Here is a 24,237-nt window from a genome sequence, read left to right on the forward strand (position 1 = left end):
CATTCGTCACCCTTAATTAGTCTGCACCCTCGCCAGAATGTGTTGCCTGGCAGTGCAGCAGGAAGTCGAACCCTGGAGTTGCCACATGAAGACCACGCTATCTGATCCGTGAGGCGACACCCATCCGTCTCCTTCATGGAGTCTGCCAGCGCTCTGATTTTCTCGTTTTTCATTATTGTCAAACAAAGAGGTCGACAGTTCAGCTCCAGATTTCATTTACACTTTAGTGAAACCACACAAATATACAAACTCAGCAGAAGGCAATGGCAATGATAGAAAACTGACACAGGCTATTACACGTTTCATCATCATTACAATTTAACTTAGCAAAAATGACAAAAACAAGGCAATGGCATCACAAACGGGCCCTGGCTACATCCTGGACGTTGCTGTATTACAGCAGCTTTTTCTGCACTTTGGGTGGGAGACAGTTTTCCGGGTGCTGTGGCGCTGTGGAGCTGCAGGTTCTGGACGTGGGGCTTCCATGGTGACCTTCTCCTTCATGCGTCAGACTTCTGCTGACAGAATCCAGCTGGACTGCATGAAGAAATTCTGTTTTCCAGTGGCTTACATTTGTTTTTGTCACACCTAAAGCAGAACTCCGTACCTTTACGCGGGCTGTCCTGTTTGTCAGCACCAACTGGGTCTGGGTCCAGAGCAGAACAGACTTAATGCAACTAATGACATCTGAATTTAAAGTCCTCCTGCTTTACCCCTGAGGGAAAACTGTGTTTCTGCTACTTTTTCAGTTTATAGGCAGTTTGATTTGAAGAAAAGGAGTTAAGAGGAACTCCTTCTCATTACCCAGAGCTGGACTTCATGGGACTGTTTTCCAAATCCAGTCCAGTCATGAGTTAATGGTTCTGGATTGATTTGTCTGTAATGCTCAGCCCCAGCCCTTACAGGAACACACAAGCCGTCTTCCTGTTCTGGCTTCTTCAGAGAGAACTTCATCGTGTCCCAGAAGATTCTTTCAACCAAAGCCCGGCGGGTCTATTACCTGGTCCCTAGTTCTGCTCGTTTTAGTCCAGTCAGCAGTTATGAAGCTGTGGCTCTGTTTTCACGGCCCGATGTGCAGAACAAAGACATAAATGTTACAGCAAACACACAGAGAGCAGGTCCCCTTCACTGCTCAGTCACATGGAGGTCATGGCTTTCAAAACATTTAATAATACTTCTTAGTGGTTGATGCAGTTGGGGGGGGGGGGGGGGGGGGGGGGCAGGCGCTTTTCTTTGGAGCGTGTGATGATGCTCTCACAGTAGTGTCCTCTCCCTGCTGGACGGAGTCCTGTTCTTCCTCATCTGAGCTCTTATTTTGAAACGTTGGCAGAAAAGAGCGACTCCATCAGGATGTGAGACCCAGAAAGCAGCATGGGCTTCCTCCCAGATGGTCTCTGTTTGGTCTAAAACCTGCAGACCTGCAGCTGTGGCTGCTGAGGAGCACGCTGAGAGCTGCAGCCATGGGAGTCCCTGCCGGATTCCCTGTTCTTATGATAAATGTACATTCGGTGGGATCAGTAATCCCCCCCAGAGCCCTAGTGGCAGCCTGCAGCAGTGCACTCCAGCCTTTACCAAGTACATTTACAGTCAATAGTACCTATTACCACTTAGGGAACATTTCACTGAGACAGAATACCTCGTTTTAATAAATATGGCAAATTTTCACTTGCAGTTACTATATTCAGCAAATATTTCTTCTTGAAAAAACAGTTTTTATCTCAGTAAAATGTTAGCAGGTGAGTTCATAATCCAATAGGTTCATTTGAGCAAAAATAGACAGGGTAAGATTTAATCTTTGGAGTGTGGGCGGAGCTTAATAGACAGGGCTTAGACAGTCCTGCTGGGCACAGTTTGGGGGGTTTGCAGCAGACCTCCATTCCACATTTCGGTTTTGGTCTGTTGGTTCAAACAGATTCTCCTTTTCTTCATCTTCATCACATCGGAACCAAAAACGCCTCTTTCCTTTTCAACAGGACTGTCTTTTAAGGTAACACCTATTTCTGTTCTACTTCAGCATCAAATCTGCTTCTGGGGAAGTTGCTGTTTAGGTCTTAGGATGGCTCAGCTTCCCTCAGGGGCGGAGTCAGGGAGTGAAACCACACCCCGATGAGTGTGCGACTCGCTGCTTCCTCCTAAATGACCTGTCGGATGACTGGAGAGCTTTGCTGAGTCTGCTGATCAGTGAGGATGGTCCATCCTGATCAGCAGACGCCGCGGGAGACCCAGTCCACAAACGTTAGCTCCTGTCAAGAAGCAGCAGCTGGAGAGTTTGGTTTGCTGAAGGGGAAGAAAGCGATAAAACTGAGATGAACTGACTCGTGGTGGTTTGCCCCCACCCTCAACAAAAAGACATGACAAGTTTAAATAAACTCCATCTCCAGAGGATGGGGCACAACCCTGTGTACAATAAATACAACCCATGATGACAATAAATAAAAACACAATAAAAAATATCCCACTATTGCAAAATGTAAAAACCACGATGAAGGCGAGCGCTCATGCACGTTGTGTATGGTTCCAGGAATTAGACCCCACCCTTTCTGTTGCCCTGTCAGTGTTTCCTCCACGTGCACGCTCACAGACATGTGCATGCTACAGCAGAAACCCAAATCTGAGCCTGCCACTTCCCCCCCCCCAACACCTCGGTCGCTGTGATGTCACGGCGAACAGTGATAAACACTCGCACTTCCTTCCTGGTTGTACATCTGCACCTTCCACCTTCATCCCTACACCTCCTCCTCCTCCTCCTCCCAGGAAACTGCCCTGCGTCAGTCGGTGTGATGGAGGCCTCCTTCCATCTCTCCCTCATCTGTATTCTTCCTCTCTCCTCCCTCTCAGTATTCCATGCCGGTCCTCCTCCATCCCTCTCCTCTTCTCCCACCTTTGCATGTGGTGAGAATCTGACCTCCCCCTTTCCTCCCCTCCCTTCCCCTCTCCTCACACTCCTCCATCTCCCCATCAACCTGCTTCTAATTTTAGATTTTTTTCATTTTTCTTTTCTTCCTGCTCCTCTTCTCGAGGATGGAGGTAAAGATGACATCTTTGTAGTTTAACATTTCAACAGAGAAGGGTTTCTCAGAAAGAAGCGTTTAAATGAGCTGCAGATGCTATCACCGATTTAACGCACCGCGTTCCACAGCAGCAGCATGCACACGCGTGTGCACGTGCACACACAGCCAATCCCCACAGAAAGGCCGTTTTTGTCAGGCCCCGCCCTCCTCTTCCTCATTCAGCTTCTTTTGGCCCCACAGACTGAAATGACTTTTAGGTTGGCGAGAAAGAAAAAAAGGTGCTTCTTTATGCAGCTTTATGGCACCGGAGCCGGACCGGCCGAGGCAGAACACTTGCTCGCCAAAGACACGCCGCCTCTTTGTTGAACTACAACAAACACAGCTCCTCAGGTTTGACCTCCTGCTGTTCACAACAAAAACCAACACGTCAAAAGGACATTTAGCTGCAAACAGCTCAGAACCTGAACTCCATCACAGGAGATGAGCGGAAACAAAGAGGTTACCTGAACCTGCAGCCGGAACACCTGAGGCTCTAACATGAACTAAAGCAGGTCTCAGCTTGAATCAGTGCTGTACTGACCCAAATGAAGAGGGGCCAGGCTGGTCCCGCTCAGCTCCTGCTTCAGACGGACCCATGAGAGCAGCGGGCAGCCTGGGGAGCAGCATCCACGCGTTCTGGCTCAAAGAGCAGGGCTGTGTGTGGAGAGGAGGGTGTCCTTCATCCACACAGTGACAGCAGCTCACACCTGGCTCAGGTGATGGAGGTGAGCAGAAGCCCTCCAATGACGCCCGCCCCCCTCACTTACAACCCTCCCCCCGCTGTTATGTTTATAGAAAAGTACCAAAAATTTTGAAACCCTTCAGAGTCTGTGGGTCCGGTTGGGTTCTCATCTGGATGCAGACAAACGTCCATCTTTGTACAAGTTCAGCTCTTTGTTACTGTTGTTATCCGTTTTTACCATCCTTATAAATGTGGTCTGAAGAATGATGGAGTTCCTTCCGGCTTAACCTCCACTCTGGGTGGTTATCAGCTTGCATTTGGTCCTGGGACTGTCCGGTTCTGGTGTGATCCGGTCCAGTCTTTGCATGGCACTGGCTCGTAGCTCTGCACAGTATTCCCCGCGGGCAGGGTTAGCATGGCTGTGTGCAGGCGCATGCACGCCCTCACGCCATTTCGCTGCTGGATCCAGGACCGCTGTTCTGGTCCCAAGAAACAGCATGAGTCCGTTTTCAGGATGTGGGAGAAATGGCGAGTCAGCAGCCAGTGATATTTACAGACCCTGCCTGTTTGCATGTGTTGGAATGTATTCAGGTATAACTCAGCATCCGCCTCCGCCCACGTCGTCTGCTGAGGGTCTGTTGAGTTCCACAGTCTTCATTGGTCGGCAGTACATCACTAAAAAGTCTTGTTGGCCAGCTAAAGGTAAGAAAGGAAAGAAGAGTAGGAAACATGGGAGGGGAAAAAGGGGGTTTGGGGTTGTGGACACAGGAAGTGGTCGCTCCGTAGGCACCGGGCTCAGTGTGCTGCATACAGAGTGATTGTCCAGAGAAAGAACGTGAAGTGGTTTTAAAACAGCAACATAGGGGCATCTCCATCCTGACCGCTCAGCCAGACAGCCTACAGTTCAGCAGAACAGACCTCGCTTCTGCTCACATTTCACCCAAACTGAACCCTGATTTCAAGTCAAGCCCTCCATTCTCTTCATCACTTCTGCCTCATTAAAGCTCCAGAGAACTCCTATAATCCAAGTTTGCTTTTGGCAGAACCAGATTTAGGCCGTGGATGTGGACTCTTCGGTCAGGAGCTTCTCTAGCAAACATCTGCTGCGTTTCTTCATCCTGCAGGTCGGAGCAGGAAGGCCACTGCTCAGAGGACACCCGAGGCTCCAGGCAGTCAGCAGATTTCCTGAAATAGGGCCACTTAGACGTCAGGTGCCAGTCTCATTGAAGCCTCTAGTGCAGTTCAGTCACACCCCCACTTTGGCACCTGCAGTGGGAACCACGTCCCTACAATGACTCAAAGGCATGTTGAAGCCTTGTTACAGAAGAGTTTCCCGCCACCTATCCAGGCGGAGGTGGCAGGGATTCCCCCTTTAGACATACAAGAAATCAACTAATAAATTACTGTTTGATCAATTGACAGTTTGGCTGGAGACATGGCTGCCAGTGTGTCCCAACACAGAGTAGAATGACGTTCTGCTCAGAAAAATGAAAATGCCTTCATCCCCCCTCCTTCTGTGCCTCTCCCCCTCCTCCCATCAGTCCACCCTTTGGTCCATCAGTCCAGCTGTCCTCCTCTCAGCTGCTGCCGGCCATCAGGTTGATGGCTTGCTCCAGTTTGTGCCTCAGTTTGTGTTTGCGACAGTACCCATCCCGGTCCAACGCCGTCAGAATCTGAACACAAAGGCAAGAAAGTGAAGATTAGAGTCTGGCAGCTGCCGACAAGGCTGAAGGAAAAGACAACCACATCCCCACCTCCTCCTTGTATTTGTTGATGTAGAAGTAGAGCTCATTGAGCGCGCTCAGTGTGTTGAACTCGTTGCCATGAAGGCGGGACTGCTCCACCAGGTAGGCATCCATGTCCTGATCGCTGATGCTGGGCATCTTAGTGATGTCCCTGTAGTACCTGCAGGACACAGGTTAAGCAAGGAACTACAGTTAGCCAATCGAAACAAACTCGAAAAATGACAGATGAAAGATTAAAGCTGTTTTCAAAAGATGAGTTTTGGGTGATTTTTTAAACATTGGGAGGTCAGGACAGTCTCTGAGGTGTCGGGGCAGCAATGGAGAAGGCTCTGTCTCCCCAGATGGATGCTTAGTTCGTCATGGAGGGACAAAAGGTTTGCATCAGACGAGCGCAGAGAGCAGGATGTAGCAGATTGGTGAAGTGGGCGGGGCCAGGTTATGAAGGGCTTTGAAGGTGGTGAGAACTTTGAATTTGATAGGCTGAGGGATGGGGAGCCAGGGAAGGTTCTGGAGGTCGGGGGTGATGTGTTCACTAGAGAGGGTGAGCAGACGGGCAGCAGAGTTCTGAATGTACTGCAGCATATTGATTATTTGGAGGATGTACCATAAAGTTTGCTGTTGCAGTCATCTAACCAGGAGGTAATAAAGGCATGAATGAGGGTTTCAAATGAGGTTTGAATGAGGTTGACATGTTGTTCAAATGATAGATTGGTTTCAAAGAGAGGGTTACGGATGACTGGTGACGGAGAAAGTGAAGTGTTGCTGGAGTTTAACTGGAAATTTGGAATGGATTTTGACAAAGTTGTGTCCAAGCATGTTTGGATATATGTTAGAATGTGAAGTGAGTTTACAGAAGGGGTGGAGTTTGATGACTTTGCATTAGCTGAAATGTAATGAACGCGGAGCTGAAATTCAAGCTTCAGATCAGCTCAATCCAACTCAGAGGATGAACAGGATTTATCTGCTTCATGTGCGTCTGTGGTGACAACCCGTCGTGTCACTGCTTGATAACATGGACACGTACCTCTCCACCCAGCTTTTGTAGTTGGGGATGTCTTTAGCGTAGAGCAGCTTGTTAGACGGAGAGTCTTTCCCAAGCCGATGTTCAGACGTGGAGCAGGAGTCCATGAAGGTTTGTGCTACGACCGACAGGCAGGCGTCGGTGATGCTGTTCTTATGGATATCAAACACAAACTGAGGGTTCTTGATGACGTTCACCCAGAACCTGAGAGGAAGGCTGCAGACCAAAGAACACATGTTTCTGACATGAAAACAGAAACGTTGTTTAAACTGCCGGCAACCATGTCACAGTGTCTCACCAGTTGCTCTTCCACGTGTGCCGGACGTCTGGATCGCTGATCTGTCTTTTGTCCGCCTGCTCATCCAAGAAGTCAAACATGTATTTGATGGCCAGTGGAAGTGCAGAGCCCCGGTGAGCAGTGCTGAACACAGTCTCAAACAGGTCATCCACGAACTTTTGCAGCGTCCCCTAGTGGCGAGAGGACCAATGTACAGGAGTGATCACACAAAACCCATGAAAGATGTTGAACTTGAAGTTTAGCTGTGACCATGTAGAGTGTGGAGGTTCCCTCCGCAGACATTGTGAGACAAATGGAAGATCGGGACTTCAGGTGACACTAAGGACACTATGAACCCCCACATCAGACGCAGAGTGATCCTTGGACTCTGACACGCCCGAAAGTGTAGGGAGGGGATTCCCTCTATAACGTGTTTATGAACATGCTAAAAACATGGACCATGATCTGTACCAAAGGGAACTGGAGAGTAAAAACACGACCTCTAAAAACTATCTATGTCCAATAAATAAATAAACCACAACCTTTCCTTCCCCTCCCTCCCTCCCTCCCTTGAATGCTGCTTTAGAATACACCTCATAGCCACATTAGCTGACATAAGCCCTGCCCTGTTCTGCTCACTCCTGCTCTTTGTTGTAGTTTTTACATTTAGTGTTGGGTGGCAGCCTGTAGGTTTTTTACAACAGTCCAAGCTGTAGTTCCAACCATGCAGAGTAGGGTTGGACAGCAGCTTCAGGCCTCTGGTTTACCTGCTTCATTTCACCAATCAGCTCAACCACTGCCTCCATTTTCTCCACTCTTATGAAGTGACGCCACAGCATTGGAGTTGTTGCAACGTGTTGAGCAAAGTGTTTAATAGAAAGCTTCTGTTGTAGGTCTGTGGGGCGCTGTATCACCTTGGTGGCCAACAGTCTGGTCAGGTAGATTTCAGAGACCATCTTGCTCCCTCTGTCTCCTTCCCTCTGGTCGTGCTCATGGTTCTTTACCAGATGCCACAGTTTAGTTCCTGGAAATACACATCACTGCTTAAGCCGCAGCCAGAAAGCAGAGGAAGCTGATCATGTTATCACAGGAAAAAAACCCACAGATCCTTCATTGTGTGGGTTGGTTGATGAAGGAACTGATAACTGTGGGTTGTTCCAAAGAGCTGTCAACATTTCTACAGGCATCTGTCCACCTGACAGGGCCTGCTGACAGGCCGCGGCCTCACCTGTCTCCTGGTCCGGAGTGATCATGGGAGCTCTGGATCTCAGGCTGTCCGGGCTGCTGGACGTCCGCAGCAACGACTCTGCAGCCACCAACAAACACAGAAGACAACGCTGAGGCAACCATCACTTCACGTTATAGAATACGGTTTGTAATTAGCTTTTTAAAGTGAGCCGGTTTGTGTTTCAGCCTGAAACAAAAGGCTCCATGTGGACGATGGAGCGTCAGAAATGAGACATTCAGCTCCCAGTTTCAGAGTCAAACTTCAGCCGTTATGAAGATAAACAACAAGAAGCTCATCCAACATTTTTACATCTACGCAAACTAGAAACTATTACCAGTTGGTTGTCAGGAGATCACTGACAAATCTTCAACTATCAAACTAGATTATCCTCAAACAAATGTAAATGAAGTTCATTGGTTCAATTGAATTTAGATTTTCGCATAACGTGATGCAGACAATCACTGAGTTCAGGCAGAAGAGCTGAGGAAACATTCAGGAGTTCAACAGGAGCAGAGAAACTGATTCAGATTTGATGAAGAAAGCGTTCAGACTGAACTGCATAAAAGTAAGATTATGGGGACCTGACCTGAGGCTACACCTGACCTCCTCACACACAAATCAATCCACAAACACAAAGAAAGAAACCACAAACAGGTTTAAAGAGTCAATGAAGGAAAAGTGTTAGATCCCCTGTTCTGCCTCCCAGCCCCCATCACTACACCTGAAGGGTACGATGTTCCTGACTCTCTTTAAGAGGAAGAGCGAGTGGGAAGAAGAAGGGTTGTGTTTAAAAGAAGAGCTACAAAGGACCCCCCTTACTAAAAAAGAGTGGGAGAAGTCCTCTCTTTTGTATTAGGGGTCCAGAAATGATAACAGGCACCACATTTAGCTTGTCTAATCCAGTAGCCTGACACATGTTTCTGTATGAATTCCTCCTGCTGTCAGAAAGACTGTCCTCATGTTTTAGTTCTCTTGAGTCTGGTTTTTGTGAGGGTTAATACCAGGAGACACGCCACACCGTCTACCTGCTCACCAATGCAAAGACAAACACCATTGTCCACGTGTGTGTGTGTGTGTGTGTACTGCTACATACCATATCTGCTCAAGGATCTGGTGAAGGTGAAGGAGTTGGCAATGTTGTAGGCAGAAACCTGCTTCTGGACCAGTGCCACCACCGAGCCGTCTGTTACCTAGCAACACAGTAACACATCAGTCTGTCAGCGAGTCATTCGTTCGGTCAGCCGACTAATTGGCCTCCCAGTCTGTCCATCTTCATCTTCCCAAGAGTCCCCGTGAACTGAGAGTGTGACTGCAGGAGTTGGCCATGAAACTGAGCGCGCTCAGACGAGCACAGCTCAGTCTGCGTGGCGTCCGTGATCCGAGAGAGCGCCGGAGCCGTCTGATGGGACAAACACCCACGTCTGGCCACATTCATCTCATTTCTGGGTAGCCTGTAGGTGCTATTTTTAAGTGTCATTTCCCGCTTTAGTACTTTGATTTTAGGTTTGTTTAGATGTGTTTGGTGCTAGTCCTTACAATAGTTTTTGTCTTTGCTAAAACAAGAACTTCAAGTTTGACAAAACAAACACAAGGAAAATGATCAGGATACAATAACCAGAACAAAATTCTGATTTTTAGCCTTTTCTTGTTTCAATCAGAAACCGAGTTCTGCAGAGATCCAGCTTTGTTTCTGGAGATCTTTATTTACTTGATAGTGAGCCAGGGTGTTCAGCCTCTTCCAGTCACTTTCTATCTTGGTTGTTACGTCTTCGTCCTGCAGGATGATCCTGGTCAGTCGACCCTGACGCCACTCTGCCAACACAACAGACTGTGAGCCACATCATCACAAAAGCCAACAAACCACCACAAGAACTTAGTGTGATGAGTCAACTGTCAATGAAAGTTAGAAAAGATGTGAAATGCTGAAAGTCAGATTTTGAACCCTTTTAAGATACTTTTTTCAGTTTAAAGTTATCAATATTTTGTAAATAAATAAAATACTGGGGGCTGTAGAGAAAACAGAGGCAGGGGTGGAACCAGCACATACCCAGGTCCATATCGTCGGCCTGAGGCCTCTGTGAGAAGGGGATTCCTTTGTAAACGGCGTCCAGCAGCTTGTCTTTGACCTGAGTGACGGTGTCGCAGTTCAGCACCTTCACGGGCACCTCGGTGCCCGCCTCGCCCTCCGGAGGGATGCACATCAGCGTCTGGGGGAGGCAGAGTCCAGCTTTATTTCCTGCATTTATGTGCTGAAGAAGCGTTTTAGGTTTAACCCTTTTCACAACCACACTCCGGTTGGTGCTTCGCTCCGGGACCTGTGGTCACACCGGACTCCCTCAGATCTTTCAACGGATCAGAAACCAAACCCAGAGTGGATTTTTCTTCTCTCCACGTCCAGCGTGTGCACGAGCAAACACACGGAGAGTGGCTCTGAATCATTCATCATTCATTTCTAATAGTGAGCAGGCGGGTGGTAAACACATGCTCCTGTGCTCTTGTTGCTATGATACGCTTCAGTGCAGAAACTAGCACGTCTGAGTCAGTTCATCACACAATGGCTCAGAGAGGATCTGGACCTCGAGAACAGCAGAACAAGGAGGACCACGCCAGACCTGGACCTGACAGGGCTGTGAAGAAGCAGAAGGCTTGTGGGTGCTGGCAGAGGAGAGACTGAGAAGCTGCTTCTAGAAACTCTAGGAGGCTCTTCTTCACAAACACCCTTCTGCTCAAACTAACCCACACATCTCTGTGAGCAAACGTGGTCGTGCTGTTCTAGGAGGTGGACTTTGGGAGGTTTTCTTTGAACAGAAGTAACGCCGTTCATCGACGGCTCGCAGGCCGGACCCTCAACGCTGTAAACAGGACTAAATAAGGAACGAGGTGTGCCGAGGCCAAAATGAGATCGGCTGATGGGTTTCGAGAAGCCCCACTAAGAAACAGGAATGTGGTTAGCAGGTTCTGGCTTCACAGTCAGTGAATAAGCCACATGATTGTTGGAACAGGACTCTGAGCCTGATGCTGCTCATGTGACAACCAGCTCCAGAACCATCAATCCTGCTTCCATCTCTGGTGAATGAAGCTGTTACCAGCTGCTTGTAGTCGATCTGCTGCCGGATGAGTTTGTCTTCGCTCAGAGAGTATCGAGCTTCTCCTGTTATGGCATCAATCGGTCCTTTCTCCATCTGCTGCTTTATGGCACAAAACAGCATGAAGAGAGGCTCTCCAGCACACTCCTGAGGGGGGAGGACGGTTTGTTAGCACATTAATCCCGAAAAGCCCTCAGCAGCTGAATCTAAGCATTATTTCTTAGGAATACATTAACTGCAGCTCTAATCTGATTGGTCACAGTTATGCTGAGAAGGAATGGCGATGAGGACAGGAAAGAGGAGCAGAGGAATGAAGGGAATACCTTGAGGAATCGGTGCAGCAGGAAGGTGAACCAGTTGGTCAGCATCTTCTCAGCAACAGACTCAGTCCTACACACACAGGTCAGAGGTCAGAGGTGAATGTTTGAATTGTGGCTCAGATCTGAAGGATGAGTGAGGGTAGGCGGGGCCAAAGGAAGGAGAGGACGTGATGATGGGACAGGTGGACAGAGAAGCTGCTGCATTCCTGTTCTCATTAAGGTGAAGAAGAGCTTGAAGATGAGCTGATTTAGTCAGTAATGAGCAGCTCGATGAGAAATGGCTGCTGTGCACCCAGACAGAAAAAGCGGCAGACCCACCTCCTCAGGAGCAGTTTGGGGTGGTTCCTGTTCTCCAGGTTCTTCTCTATCAGATCAGCCAGCAGCTGCTTCAGCACCACGGTGGCATACTCCATCCGACCCTGCAGAGAAGCATCCGTGACGCACGCAGCCGTGAAAGAACAGCTGCCCTCCTTCCAGGCTTTGTCATGTTTCTAACAGATGTTTTCATGATGGGGTTCACCAGGGTTGGGTGTTGAGCCTTCTGTTATTCAGCTAGGGTCAATGGGAATAAGCTCCATTCCAAAACCAAACTCTGGAGGTCTTTTGAAGAACTGCAACTTTGGTACTTCAGGGTTGGTTTTGAATGTGGAAAAACAGGGCTTATAGTACAATACACACCTGATCCTGAAGGGTCTATATCACGCTTTTTGAGTGTTATAATGTTCATTCCTCACAGAAAACAACCCCAAAGTGGGGTTTTGGTCTGTTCACGCATTTCTGAGTCTTCTTATGAAAACCTGCTCTCTGAGCAGCAGCCCCTCCCAGTCCATGAAAACAACCAGGTTCTCACATAGATAAGTGAGGAAAACGCTTTCATTTTATATTCACAATATGCACATTCATCTTTGAAGTCCGGATACAAATAATTAAGAGGGTATCATCTGAACCAACTTATGCAACCGTTGTTGTGAAGAGCACCTGCAGGGCAGCCATGAGCAGCGAGGCCACGTTCCCACGGTCCCTCATGGAGAAGGACCTCTGGGCCTCCAGCGTGTGGATGAAGGTGAGCAGGAACATCTTGTTATTCAACAGCTGGCTGAAGAGGCGCAGAGCTTTTTCCACATTGGCTGGAGACTGAAAAGAGATATCAGCGGATCAGTGATCAAAGTCCTCACACAGCAGAGAGAACTGGACCAGAATCAGGTGCTGAGACTGACGGAGTATGAGACCTGGACTGAGTGACAGTGACCTCGTCCACAGAAAAGGGTTTACCTCCGCCTTCAACCAAAGGAAGTCAATCCAGGCGTCATTTGTTCGCGATAAGGACGGCGCCATGGTGGAACCAGAAATTGCCCGTAAGCAGTGATTGGTTCAAGTCGGTCTGAGTCAACGTTTCTATGGGAACCGCTCTCTCCAATCAGGAGAGACCCAACTCAAAAGTCCACACCCACAAAAGAGGGCTCAAGAGAATCTGCAAACCAAGCATTTCAAACTGTTGACGTGGAACCACAAACTTTACTCATCTGATTGATGCGTTTATAGCTGGAATAACTTTAACTACAGAAGAAAATATCATGGAAAGATTAGGATTATTATTAAAAAGGTATCAGATCCAGAATGGTGATTCTGACCAATAGAGTAACAGCTGTTTATTTCTCTATAGAAGTTTATGGGGTTTTGGTTCTTGGAGCCAGACCATACTTCCTGTTTGGAATGCCAGGGGGGAGGAGTCACTCAGTCCAGTTCTCATATACAGTCAGTGGTTGTGTTCACAGGTTTTGTCATCCATCAAACCATTACTGTTTCTAAACGTTTGCAGAGACAATAAGCAGATGGGAAGGAAATAAGCTAGCATGGAGGAACATCGATAGTCGTAACTCTTTGTGCGTCTCTGAAAATCAGCATGCAAGTGTGTGCTGTTTTCATGTTCGTACGTCCAGCTCTTTGAGAACGGGATGCTCTTCGATTCCTGGGAACATGACTCTCATGGTGTAGGTGCGATATTCCAAAAAGGGAATCTTCACTCCATCCATGTCGTTGGTGAGCTCCTGGATGTCCGTCTGCAGCTCTGCGAACGCTGTGGGGGGAGGGGGGATGTGAGAGAAACCCTTTTAAAGAAAGAAGAAGGCTGTAGCAATGAGGGGGGGGGGCATAGACCCACCCTCCTTGCACTCTAGCGCCACCCGGCTCTCGAGGTTGTCCATCTGCAGCTGGAGGCGTTTCAGGGTGCGGTCGGCGTCCCGCGTCTTCCTCTTGTAAGCGATCAGCACAGCAATGATGGCGATGAGCAGCACCCCTCCACCGGCGCCAATCCCGATGATGGCGGGAAGTGTCAGAACACTGTTGGAGTAAATGTGGAGCATCCCTGGGGAGTACTCCAGACCACCAACCAGGATCTGCAATGCATAAAGCAGGCATGTAAAACCTGCCTTGACCACGCGTACGCTCACCTTCTGTGGCTGTTTCTGTGGTTCTGGTCCACAGTCAGTCCGGTTTTAGATCCGCTATGACCCAGTGCTCATGGAGACCTCTGTGATCATTATCTAAGTGCTACTGGTCCCGATGAGACTAGAACTGACTTGACGCATAAACAAAAATGGTCTCATTGTTCCGGTCCTGTGGGGTCCGACCCGTATGGATGTGTAAAGTTCTGTCAGCAGGAGGTGCTCACCTGCCATCTGGTTCTGAAGGCTAATAACTGGACCTCGCAGAAGACAGACCTGTTAGATTCCTGTGTTTTTTTATTTAGTTTATTGTCCTTGAAAACTGCAAGATTAGGAAAAGGTGGGCCTGCAACGGTTTGATTCGGCTGATTTGAGGTTTAATTTGATGAGTGAGAGCCTCCAAGTGCAATCTAGAGTTTGTGTGTCTGTGTCAGCCTGTAATCTGTGAAATCAGGTCAATAACCCGTGACTCCATGCAGTAGCACTTAATGACTTTCACCTTTCCAGAGACCTCCTCCTCCTCCTCCTCCTCCTCTCAAAAGTGAGTTATGAGCTGCCCACTGGTGTCCGTGTAAACACAGCAGCAGTGACTCAGGCGTCTTCAGAAAGCTTCATTTCTGCCGGTCTCTTTGCTAAGGGTTGCTGTGACAGCTGGCTAAAGCGCATTAGCTAATGCTCCAGGGGACAAAGGGATCTTACAGCCCAGGTTGGGACACATAAAATCCAAACTGAAACAACAAATATAGTAAATCAAGCTTTTAGAACCACACTAATATGTTTTCCTATCATCAAAAGCACTTCAATTACAGGTTTCTGTCACTTCAATGCTGCTTAAGCTAATACTCCAAAACAAAAAGAGACAAGCAGGGGGGCGTTTATAGTAAAAGGGCGACTAAAGAAGTCCCGTTTGAGGTGTTAATGTCCGGATCAAAGACGCGTCAGGACTTCATGACCTTCAGGTGGAGCTCCCTCTGGCCGGACCTCCATGCTTCCATTCATGCGGCGATCTCTGCACCGCCTCAAACATCAAGAATGCTCACCAGAACGCGCTGTTCTCCGGTGAGGTCTGGTGAATCGCAGAGCAGCTGGCTTTCAGAAACGGTCAGGACGCAGGGAGACTCTCCGATCAGGACGGTGTAGTTCAGGCGGTTGTTCCCTGGAATCAGGTTTTTGCCCTGAAAACATGCACAAGCTCAGCCAACCTGCCTCCAGACACATGCGTCCAGAGCAGAGGGCATCCACTCCCACCTTGATGATGATGGGTGAGCCTGGCGTCACCTCCAGGACCCCAGCGTTCCCAAGAGGATCAAAGGTGGGGTTTGGATAATGCATGAAAGGCGTGGAGTTCAGCACCAGCAGAGAGGAGACCTGCACATGTTCATCACCATGAGGAGGCTGCTTCAGCTGATACATTTCTTACACCAGGGGTCAGTGTTACCTGATCAAAGATGAAGCCAAACTCATCGGGTTGGAGCGCCCCATCCGGGGGCTCTGGTTTGTTGTAGACAAGTCCAGGAGCCAAACACGTCATTGCGCTGTCATTGACCAATGTGCAGAACTGCAGAGACAGATGGACGTTTGGTTGGTATGTCATCATGACCTCACACCCGCAGCAGTGTGGAGCCGTGACCTCTGACCCCCACAGTAAGCTGAATGGCCTTTAGAATCAGATTCTGAATAAGGATGAGAGCTTTGTGACGGTCATCACCTCTCAGTAACTCAGGTTTGGCATTTGGACATCATTTCCTGTTTGGACCTCAGCACACAGACCATAATGTGAACCAACCAGGTTCAGAACAGGAGTGAGGTGAAAAGCCTCATCACGAGGTCAGCTTACGTTTGTAGTTTCCAGGCCTCCGTATTTGGCTCTGACTTTGGGCTCCTGGATGGTGTACAGGTTGGTCCCCATCACTGTAATCATGGTGCTGCCGCTGCAAACGCACAACGTTCAGATCAATAACTCTGATGGGATGATTACCTGTTACTGAGATGCCATGACTTACTTCAGGATGGTCCAGTTTGGTTCCACGCTGGTTATTGTCGGATCCTCGGTGTACGTGTATTTTACCTCCAAGCTTGTCACCTCGGCCCTGTCAATCATCAGACGGATGGAGGCGGAGCCAGTGCCAGACACAGAGGCGGGGGTAATACAGACGATTTCTCGATTGGTCCTCCTGGGGGGGGGGGGGTTCATGAGTGTTCAGTGTTTGGGTCAGAGATTTGTTACACAGACAGTGCAGAGAAGGAACTGACTTGACGAACAGACACTCCTCCTTGTTGATGGAGACGACGACCGAGCTGCCGGCGTCCAGGTGCCGACCGAAGACGGTGAGCCTGGTTCCCCCGGAAACGGGCCCTATAGCTGGTCGAATGCGGTTGAAGCTGGGGCTCTGGGGGCAGACAGAGAGGAAGTTGAACTTGACATACTTTAACTCTGACATATTTGATGTCCTTCATTCTTGTGTCACCTGACCAACGTTTTCAACAAACCCTCCTTCCTTACAGCCGATCGTTGATTACAGCGTTTCGTTGGCATCTTTTTGTAATCTTCTCATTTGTATTCATTCTGTCTGATTTCATTTGTGTTTCTGTGAATTACTGAATAATTCTTTGGAATATTGGTAGTTAGTAGTTAAACACTGTTAGAGAAGAGCTGAACCAACAAGACAGCTTGCTGCTCTCTGCAGAGCTAACGGGTCTGCAGCACCGACTCTAAGCTGTGGCTCAGCCCATGTTCTTCAGGGAAAACAGAGTTTCTGCTGGAGCTTCAGAGAAAGATGTTCGTTTAGAAAGCGCTGTGGTTCAAGCCGGACCTTCATTTGAACCATGTTTCTTTGTGTTCAAACGGTTGAACAACTAGTTTAGTTGTGAGATTCTTTCAAATGTTTCTTTCTTAATAACATGGATTCATTTATTAGATGGCTGCATCCTCTACTGTCAGGGTCTCCTGATGAACGGGTTAGCCGTCTTTGGCTTTGCTTAACCATCACAGAGAAGATTGAAAGGTCTGGCAGGAAGAGAGCCCCCTCGGTCTGAAGGACTCACCACAAAGGAGTAGATCTGAGTGGAGGTGGTTCGATACTCAGTGCTGCAGACGCCGATGCAGACCTCCACAGGCCCGCCCAGGGAATGGGGGAGGAGGGCCTCAGTCATGTCGCACACAATCCTGCAGAGGGGCAGAGTCAGACCAGGCCTCCACCATGGAGCCAGAAAGGTCCTCCACATGCACACACCTCTCTGCACTGATGTATTGCACAGGTACGGGGTTGCAGCGGACTCCAGCCACCTGCACTTGAGCGATCTCTTTCACCTGCAGTCCCAGGTTTTCCCCCTCAATCGTCACCCGTGTCCCGCCCTCACGAGGTCCCGTCAGAGGATCGATCTGCAGGGACGGAGGGGATCGATCCTCTCTTAGTTAGCAGTGATTTGCTGCGCCTCATTCCTCAGATATTCATCATTTTCAAGACAATGACCTCGACAGAATCCAAGCTTCTGCAGGAGTTTCATCTCCTTTATGTGCTAATCAATAAAGATAACGTCAACTAAAACCCTCTGAAGCAGGCAGAGGCTGTGGGTTGGAGGTTTGGCGCCGTACCCTTGTGATGCGCGGGTGGCTGCAGCGCAGGTTGTGCCGGCCGTGGTGCATCCAGTTCTGTTCTGGGGAGGGACAGTGTTGCCGCAGAAGACACTTCCTGCTCTCCGTGCACCAGCCGCACTCGAAGGCAGTGGGGGCCTTGAGGCACTGACCGCAGCTGGAGCGCTGGGCTTCACACTTATACAGCAGCGCTGAGGGACGCCAAAGCACAGACACGCTCAGAGACGCGCAGCAACACAGCAGAACGCTCACACGACTGTAAGGGGGGGCTTACCTTTCATGAAGGCAGGTTTGTCGATGAGGAAATCTCCATCCCACACGACGGAGAAATCTACAGGCAGGTCGCCGGCCTCGTCGCCGTCATACCAGTACTGCAGAGACAAACGGGGACGCGTCAGAACACAAGACCACCGCTTCCTTTGAGTCGTGACACAGCTCCACGTCAAACCATTTCAGTTTACTGTTTTTAACCAGAATTTGTTGGTTGATAAGAAATGTCTTCCCAAAACTAATAATGTGAACTTAACAAGGATGCAACTTTCATCAAGAAAAATCCTTAATGAAACCAAATAAAGGACAACAGTTTAGACAAGGACAACAGGAGGTAAATGGACACGTGTGTTGAATCAGCTGGTAAAGGCTTCAAGATTACACACACACACACACACACACACACACACCCACACACACACACACACCCAGCAGAGCAGTGTTGTCATGGAGGCAGCGTTCACCATGGAAACTACCAAAAACTCCCTCAGAGAAACACGATAATGGACCGATGGAGGCGGCTCCACCTGCAGATCCGTACCAGGAAAGAGTGGGATTTTCCCACAACAAAAATGCTGCACGGACCAATGTGTGGGTGTGTGTGTGTGTGTGTGTGTGTGTGTGTGTTTGAGACAGACAAGGCTCTCTTCTTCAGACCCACTGAAGAGACAGAGATGGTGTCCTGAATGTGTCAGCTCCACTTAAGAGGTAACAAACACACAAAGACATGCAAACAAAATGTGCATGTGCACGTGCACACACACGAGCAACCTCTAGAGAAAAGCTGAGAACGTCTTTTATAAAAGAGTGAAAATCAATGTTTCTTAATGACTTTGTTTACCTGCTCATTTAATTAACTTACAGCAGACTTTCTCCCTCTCTCTCTCACACACACACACACACACACACACACACACAAACACATGGTAAATGGCGTATACTTGTAAAGCGCTTTTCAGTCACACAAACATTCACACAATGATGGCGGCTCCGCTGCCAATCACTGGTGCCAAACCTATAATCACAAGAGGCAAGGTGGGTTCAGTGTCTCGCCCAAAGACACTTCGACACATGGACAGGCAAGGCGGAAATCGAACCTACAACATTTCGATCAGAGGTCGACCGCCCTTCCCCTGCACCACAGCCGCCCACAAACACAGACTCACACACACACACAGATTAATTATGAAGTGCTGTTGCTGGACTTCAGCAGAAACCCCTCCTGTTCGGGAGGGGCACGAGTGGAATCAGAGAATTCTGACGCTGCTTCCACGCTAATGGGTGACAAAAAGGTCTGGATCTTCTGCAAGGAGGTTGCAGAAGATCCTTCTGTCAGTTGTGAGGAAGAGTAATAGACACTCCCTTCATTAGTTAGCACTAGTGCTGCTTCAGCTGCGTTATAAGAACCAGACGTGATGAGGTTGGTCCAAATACTTGGCTTTGTCTCGCAGCCCTGCAGAACCAGGGCTGGTTCCCGGTTCTGCAGGTGTTCACTCAATCAGAATGTGGAGACATCTGATCAGCAGGTTGATCAGGCCTGATCAGAAGGAAGCTCCTCAGACTTTTGCTGCAGATGTTGCAGATGCTGCAGTCCATAAAAGAGGCCTCCAGGTCTGCAGGGACTCCTTATTGAATGCCAGTCAGATTCAGAAGGCATTTCAGATGTTCTGCTGGATGACATGCTGTGGCTGGAGCATTCATGGTTGAATATTTTACAGACATGCTGCACACATCATGTCCGCCCCTGCACTTGTTTGTGTTATTGGTTTAGTTGTTGAGGCAGATGCAGGTGTATGATTTGAAAAGAGCCACATGATGTCGGCATCACCATGTTTGCCTCTGAGGAGCATCCACCAAAACAGAGACATTCATGAAAACGGCTCAGGGCAATGCTCACACTGCAGGTCAGCCTGTTTCAAAGAACAGAAGTCTGTGCAAACGCGCACGTGTTCCAGTGAAAAATGTGATACGGCAGGACCGATCTGCAGAGAGCTGCGTGTCTAATGTGCTGATTTTCCATTAAACGCAGCCAGCTGAGCCCAACAGGGCAGCATCATAACTCATTCAAACACGTGCACACTCTCATGCACGCTCACACAGAGCCAGGATTTAAGAGGGAACAAAATGCTGCTGAAAAACTCTGCAAATGGTGACCGCAATAACTCCAAAAGCCAAACTGGCAGCATCACTGGGCTGAATGAGGACAGATCCTTCTCCTCCTCACCACTTTCTTTGTCATCTCAGCATTCAGGAGCTCTGACTCAGCTCTGCTCACACGGTTTGCACGCTCTCTCACCCATTTCCACCAAAATCCTTTTCTGGCACTGCCCTCAACCAGGAGAAGCGCACAGGCAAAGACTGTAAACATGAGGCTGCTTTGTGTTCTCAAAAAGTTCCGCTCTTCTGCTTCCAAACTTGTTCTGACTTCTACAGATGGACAAGCGTTTGTTCATGGAAGTTCATCTTCACAGGTTTTGTCTGATTGTCTCACCGTTCATCATCGCAGGTTAGGATCTGGTCCCAGAAAACATGGATTTTTCTTATCAACTTCCTAAAGGGCCCATATTCTGCTATTCTTAAGCATTTCAGAGTAAACTATATCTATAAATAAGATCATATATTACCTTCGGCACATCAAAGAACAATTTTTAACATCCAATATAACTTATTTTCACTCCTGAAGACGACTTGACCTCTGAGGAACGAATGAACATTATAATAGACTTAAAAGCTCAAAAAGATGATTTAGCATGAGCCTTTTGATGTGTTATCTAAAATAGAATGATAACTGGCTGTTGGTTGGTCTGATAGCTAGCACAGGTTCTGGTTCCAAACCCGCATGTTTTTTCCCAGTGAAAACAGGACTCTCCTCACAACCTAGAAACAAGCGTGATTGATAAAAAGGGGGTTGTGGGGGTCTGCAGTAACACTGGGATCCTCAAACATCATCAACCGAATCAAAGGTGTCACAGCAGGAAACACCTGCAGGTGTCCAACACCGAGGAGGACCAGGACAGAGAAGACAGAAGCAGCACATTCATACCAAGTCCTCAAAACCAATGGGCCGGTGTGTTACCATGCTAAAAAGATAATACTTTAAAATATAAAATGCTCTACAACGGAAAAGCTCTGGCTAACCTGTGCTCCTTCCTGGTGGACAGGACATGGAGGAGGAGGGAGGAGCTAGAAAAGCTTTGAAACAGCTTTGTGCTGCAGGTCAGAATGTAGGACTGCAGGAAGCTCCGCTCCATGGACCTGCTGCGTCTCCGTGCTTTTCTAAAGCCCCTCACTTGACTTCATTGGGCCCTGCTGAGTGCTCCTGTGTAATTGTGTGATGTATGCTTTGTGTCACTTGGCTTGTTATTTGGACTCATTCACTGGGAAATACTTTTCCCGCTGGGACAATAAAGCTCAGGTTGATTCCAACTCCCAATCCTTTTTCATCCTTTGCTTTTCTTCTTCTCCCTCTTCCTGTCTGTTTCCTGCATCCCACCTGTCGGGTTTGAATGTTCCTGCGTTGGTGGGCTCTGCTGGACTTTTGTGTGGTTCTGCTGTTACCATGGAAACCCCTCTCCAGTCAGCGTGTGGTACAAACGCAGAAGCACTTTTTTGACCTTTCTGTTTCTTCAGGAGCCTTACTATACGTTTGTGAGAAGACGCCGTTCTGAAGTTCACATCCTAGTAATGTGGACAACATTCCCCTAAACACCACCACCATCAGATTCTGCTGCTGATCTCCTGGATCCTGTCAAACTTCCTTCAGCTAAACCAGCGGAGAGCAAACAGGATGAAGCTGAAACCAGCGTCACGCGTAAGGTTCAATGTCCGACGAAGGGTGCATTAGAAATAAACACACGCCGTGGAAGCCTGAACCATCCGACGTGAAGCGGAGGACGGTTACTTCCGTGAAGTGCGTTAATTCTAATAATGCACACATCAAAGGCCATTAACCCGCCTTTACCATGGTCACACACAAAAGAAAGAAATATTCAGTTTTTACTCCTTTATTCTTGTTATTCATTGCTTTTGTCGGCTTTTTGTCACGTGGTGTGGCGCGTTGTCATGGTAACGTGAGCGGGCATGGACCTCTTCTGCAGCGCCAAAGGAAAGCGATATATCGATGCTGATGGTCACGATGGTTGAATAAAGCATCAGATCAGAGAGAAAGTTCTCCTCTAACCGCTTGATTTTGTCCGGATGATGAAGATAAAGTTTGTTTTAAAGAAGCCAGCACAGGGATCCAAAACATTTAAGATATGTGACCAGAATTTCTTCTTTAGGCGTGTGGTTATCACTGTGGATTATCACTTCTTAATGCACACCCAGCAGCCAATCAGATTCCAGGATTCATCCGGACCATGGTTTAAGGAACTTTAATGAAGCTGTGTGTAGCTGTTTTGTCAAATATGATGCTGAGCTCAGTGGGAAAACAGTCTGAGCAACATGACTGACACATGTGGGGCAGTGGTTAGCACTCACAGCAAGAAGGCCCCTGGTTCAAGTCCCGAAAGGGACAAAACAGGTTTAGAGGATGAATAATTGAATGAATATGAAGGATGACAAACAGAGAGAAGTTCCAAAAAATCAGAAGCAGAATCCCTGAGGAGCAGCTGCAGAGGAGGATGGAGTGAGATGATGAAGTGTGCTTTTAAATAAAGGGAGGAGGAGGAGGCAGCTCATTTACCATCAGCCATCAGTCCACATCAGCCTTTCATCCATCAAGCTCCAGCTCATCTCTTGATTGTGCATCAAGCTTGAGTTGAACAGACAGACCACAGCCAGCCATCATGTTTTCTAAAGGTGAATGTTCTCAGTAATTCTGCTCAGAAAACAGTCAAAAAGCTGATCCAAAGCTCCATCTTTCCAGCCAACCCAACTCCACACTGCCTCCATTAGTGCTGGTTGACTGCATTAATAAAGTCAAATTATGGTTCACCTCAAACTTTTTAAAACTCAATAGCAATAAAACTGAACTTCTTCTGATAGGCACCAAATCCACCCTGAGCCAGACCAACCATTTCTCTCTTTCCATTGACGGCTCCATCATCTCTCCCTCCCCTCAGGTAAAGAGTTTGGGTGTCATCCTCGACAGTAGTCTCTCTTTCACTTCTCACATAAACAGCGTCACCAGATCAGCCTACTTCCATCTACGCAACATCCAACGTCTCCGGCCCTCCCTCAGTCCCCAGTCCACTGCTGTCCTCGTACACAGTCTTGTTACTTCCCGCCTGGACTACTGTAACTCTTTTCTATTTGGTCTCCCACAAAAAACCCTCCATAAACTTCAACTGGTTCAAAATTCAGCTGCTCGTATCATCACACGCACTCCCTCCATCAACCATATCACACCTATCCTTCATCAGCTTCACTGGCCCCCCATCCCATTCCATACCATTCTAAATCTTGCTCTACGCATTCAAAGCCTTTCACAACCTTGCACCTCCATATCTCTCTGACCTCCTTCATATCTCCACACCTGCTCGCTCTCTCCACTCCTCTTCTATCCAGTTTTCTGTCCCTTCCACCCGTCTTGTCACCATGGGGAGTGGGGCATTCAGTTGCTCTGCTCCCCGGCTTTGGAACTCACTCCCCCCTGACCTCCGCAACACTGACACACTCCCACATTTCAAATCAAAGCTAAAAACTCATCTTTTCCAGATGGCCTATTCACTTTAACATTGACCTTTTCATGTTTTTATATTTGTTTTAATTAATTGTGTATGTATTTAAATTGTTGTTGCTGTTTTAACTGTTTATTGTATTTTTAATACTGTAAACATGCCGTGCAGCGACCTTTAGTGCCCAGAAAGGCGCCTTAAAAAAATAAAATGTGTTATTATTATTGTTCATTATAAAAGGAGCTGAGACGTTCATGTTCTTCAACCTGAACCTCGGACAACTGACTTCTGATCAACTCCTGATGTCAACTCTGCGTTTACAGGAAGTGTCAGCTTCATTTCTTTCAGTATCTGCAAAGTGTTCTTTAAAAGAAATAAACTTCAAATAACTGAACGATGTAAAGCATCCCTCCGTACTGCGCAGGTTTTAGCTGGTAACTTTCTGCAGAATGATAATTGATTTTCAGAGACCCTGTAGTTCGACAAATACGTAATAATCTGGATGGTCAATGGACGTTTTTACCCAACTTCTGCAGAGACGCAGCGTTTTTGGGATTAAAAAGGAAGAATAAAGATCAGTTAACCAGTGAGAGATCCAGTGAGGGCTTTGTTGCTTTGTCCTCACTTGGGACTCAGAAAGCTTTGAAGGAGCATCCGTGTGAGGTTTTGTTTGTGCTCCACTATTTGGGAAGGATTTATGAAAAGGTAAGTCTGGTCCATTTCATCATTTAGCAAGTGTCAGTTCCTGCACAAAGCAAAAGCACAGAAAATCAGATCTTTGGCCCATCATTGGTTCCTGAAAAATGGTTTGTCCATGATCAGAAGGTTTCAGGAAAAGTAGAAACTTTTACAAAGTTAAAAAAACAAATCAGAGAAAGTAATCTTTCCTGTGGGAGCTTTG

General features: G+C 47.9%; 1 protein-coding gene across 1 annotated transcript in view; it reads right to left on the reverse strand.

Annotated features, from left to right (window-relative positions):
- Positions 1-204: 204 nt before the first annotated feature.
- plxna3 (plexin A3) overlaps positions 205-24,237 on the reverse strand; it is a 97,577-nt gene continuing 73,544 nt past the window's right edge. Inside the window, exons 14-38 of the mRNA XM_023957061.1 lie at positions 17,723-17,819; positions 17,449-17,639; positions 17,087-17,235; positions 16,899-17,019; positions 16,107-16,243; positions 15,857-16,027; positions 15,691-15,784; positions 15,292-15,411; positions 15,102-15,221; positions 14,894-15,028; positions 13,571-13,805; positions 13,344-13,486; positions 12,388-12,543; positions 11,728-11,828; positions 11,413-11,479; positions 11,090-11,236; positions 10,051-10,210; positions 9,712-9,815; positions 9,097-9,193; positions 8,004-8,081; positions 7,690-7,799; positions 6,797-6,966; positions 6,502-6,714; positions 5,487-5,637; positions 205-5,405 (exon numbers count right to left, since the gene is read on the reverse strand). Of these exons, the coding sequence (XP_023812829.1) occupies positions 5,310-5,405; positions 5,487-5,637; positions 6,502-6,714; positions 6,797-6,966; positions 7,690-7,799; positions 8,004-8,081; positions 9,097-9,193; positions 9,712-9,815; positions 10,051-10,210; positions 11,090-11,236; positions 11,413-11,479; positions 11,728-11,828; positions 12,388-12,543; positions 13,344-13,486; positions 13,571-13,805; positions 14,894-15,028; positions 15,102-15,221; positions 15,292-15,411; positions 15,691-15,784; positions 15,857-16,027; positions 16,107-16,243; positions 16,899-17,019; positions 17,087-17,235; positions 17,449-17,639; positions 17,723-17,819 (3,363 nt within the window). The 3' untranslated portion in view covers positions 205-5,309. The remainder of the gene's footprint in view (positions 5,406-5,486; positions 5,638-6,501; positions 6,715-6,796; positions 6,967-7,689; positions 7,800-8,003; positions 8,082-9,096; positions 9,194-9,711; positions 9,816-10,050; positions 10,211-11,089; positions 11,237-11,412; positions 11,480-11,727; positions 11,829-12,387; positions 12,544-13,343; positions 13,487-13,570; positions 13,806-14,893; positions 15,029-15,101; positions 15,222-15,291; positions 15,412-15,690; positions 15,785-15,856; positions 16,028-16,106; positions 16,244-16,898; positions 17,020-17,086; positions 17,236-17,448; positions 17,640-17,722; positions 17,820-24,237) is intronic.

Source organism: Oryzias latipes, chromosome 7 (assembly GCF_002234675.1).
Source record: "Oryzias latipes chromosome 7, ASM223467v1".
Classification (NCBI taxonomy): domain Eukaryota; kingdom Metazoa; phylum Chordata; class Actinopteri; order Beloniformes; family Adrianichthyidae; genus Oryzias; species Oryzias latipes.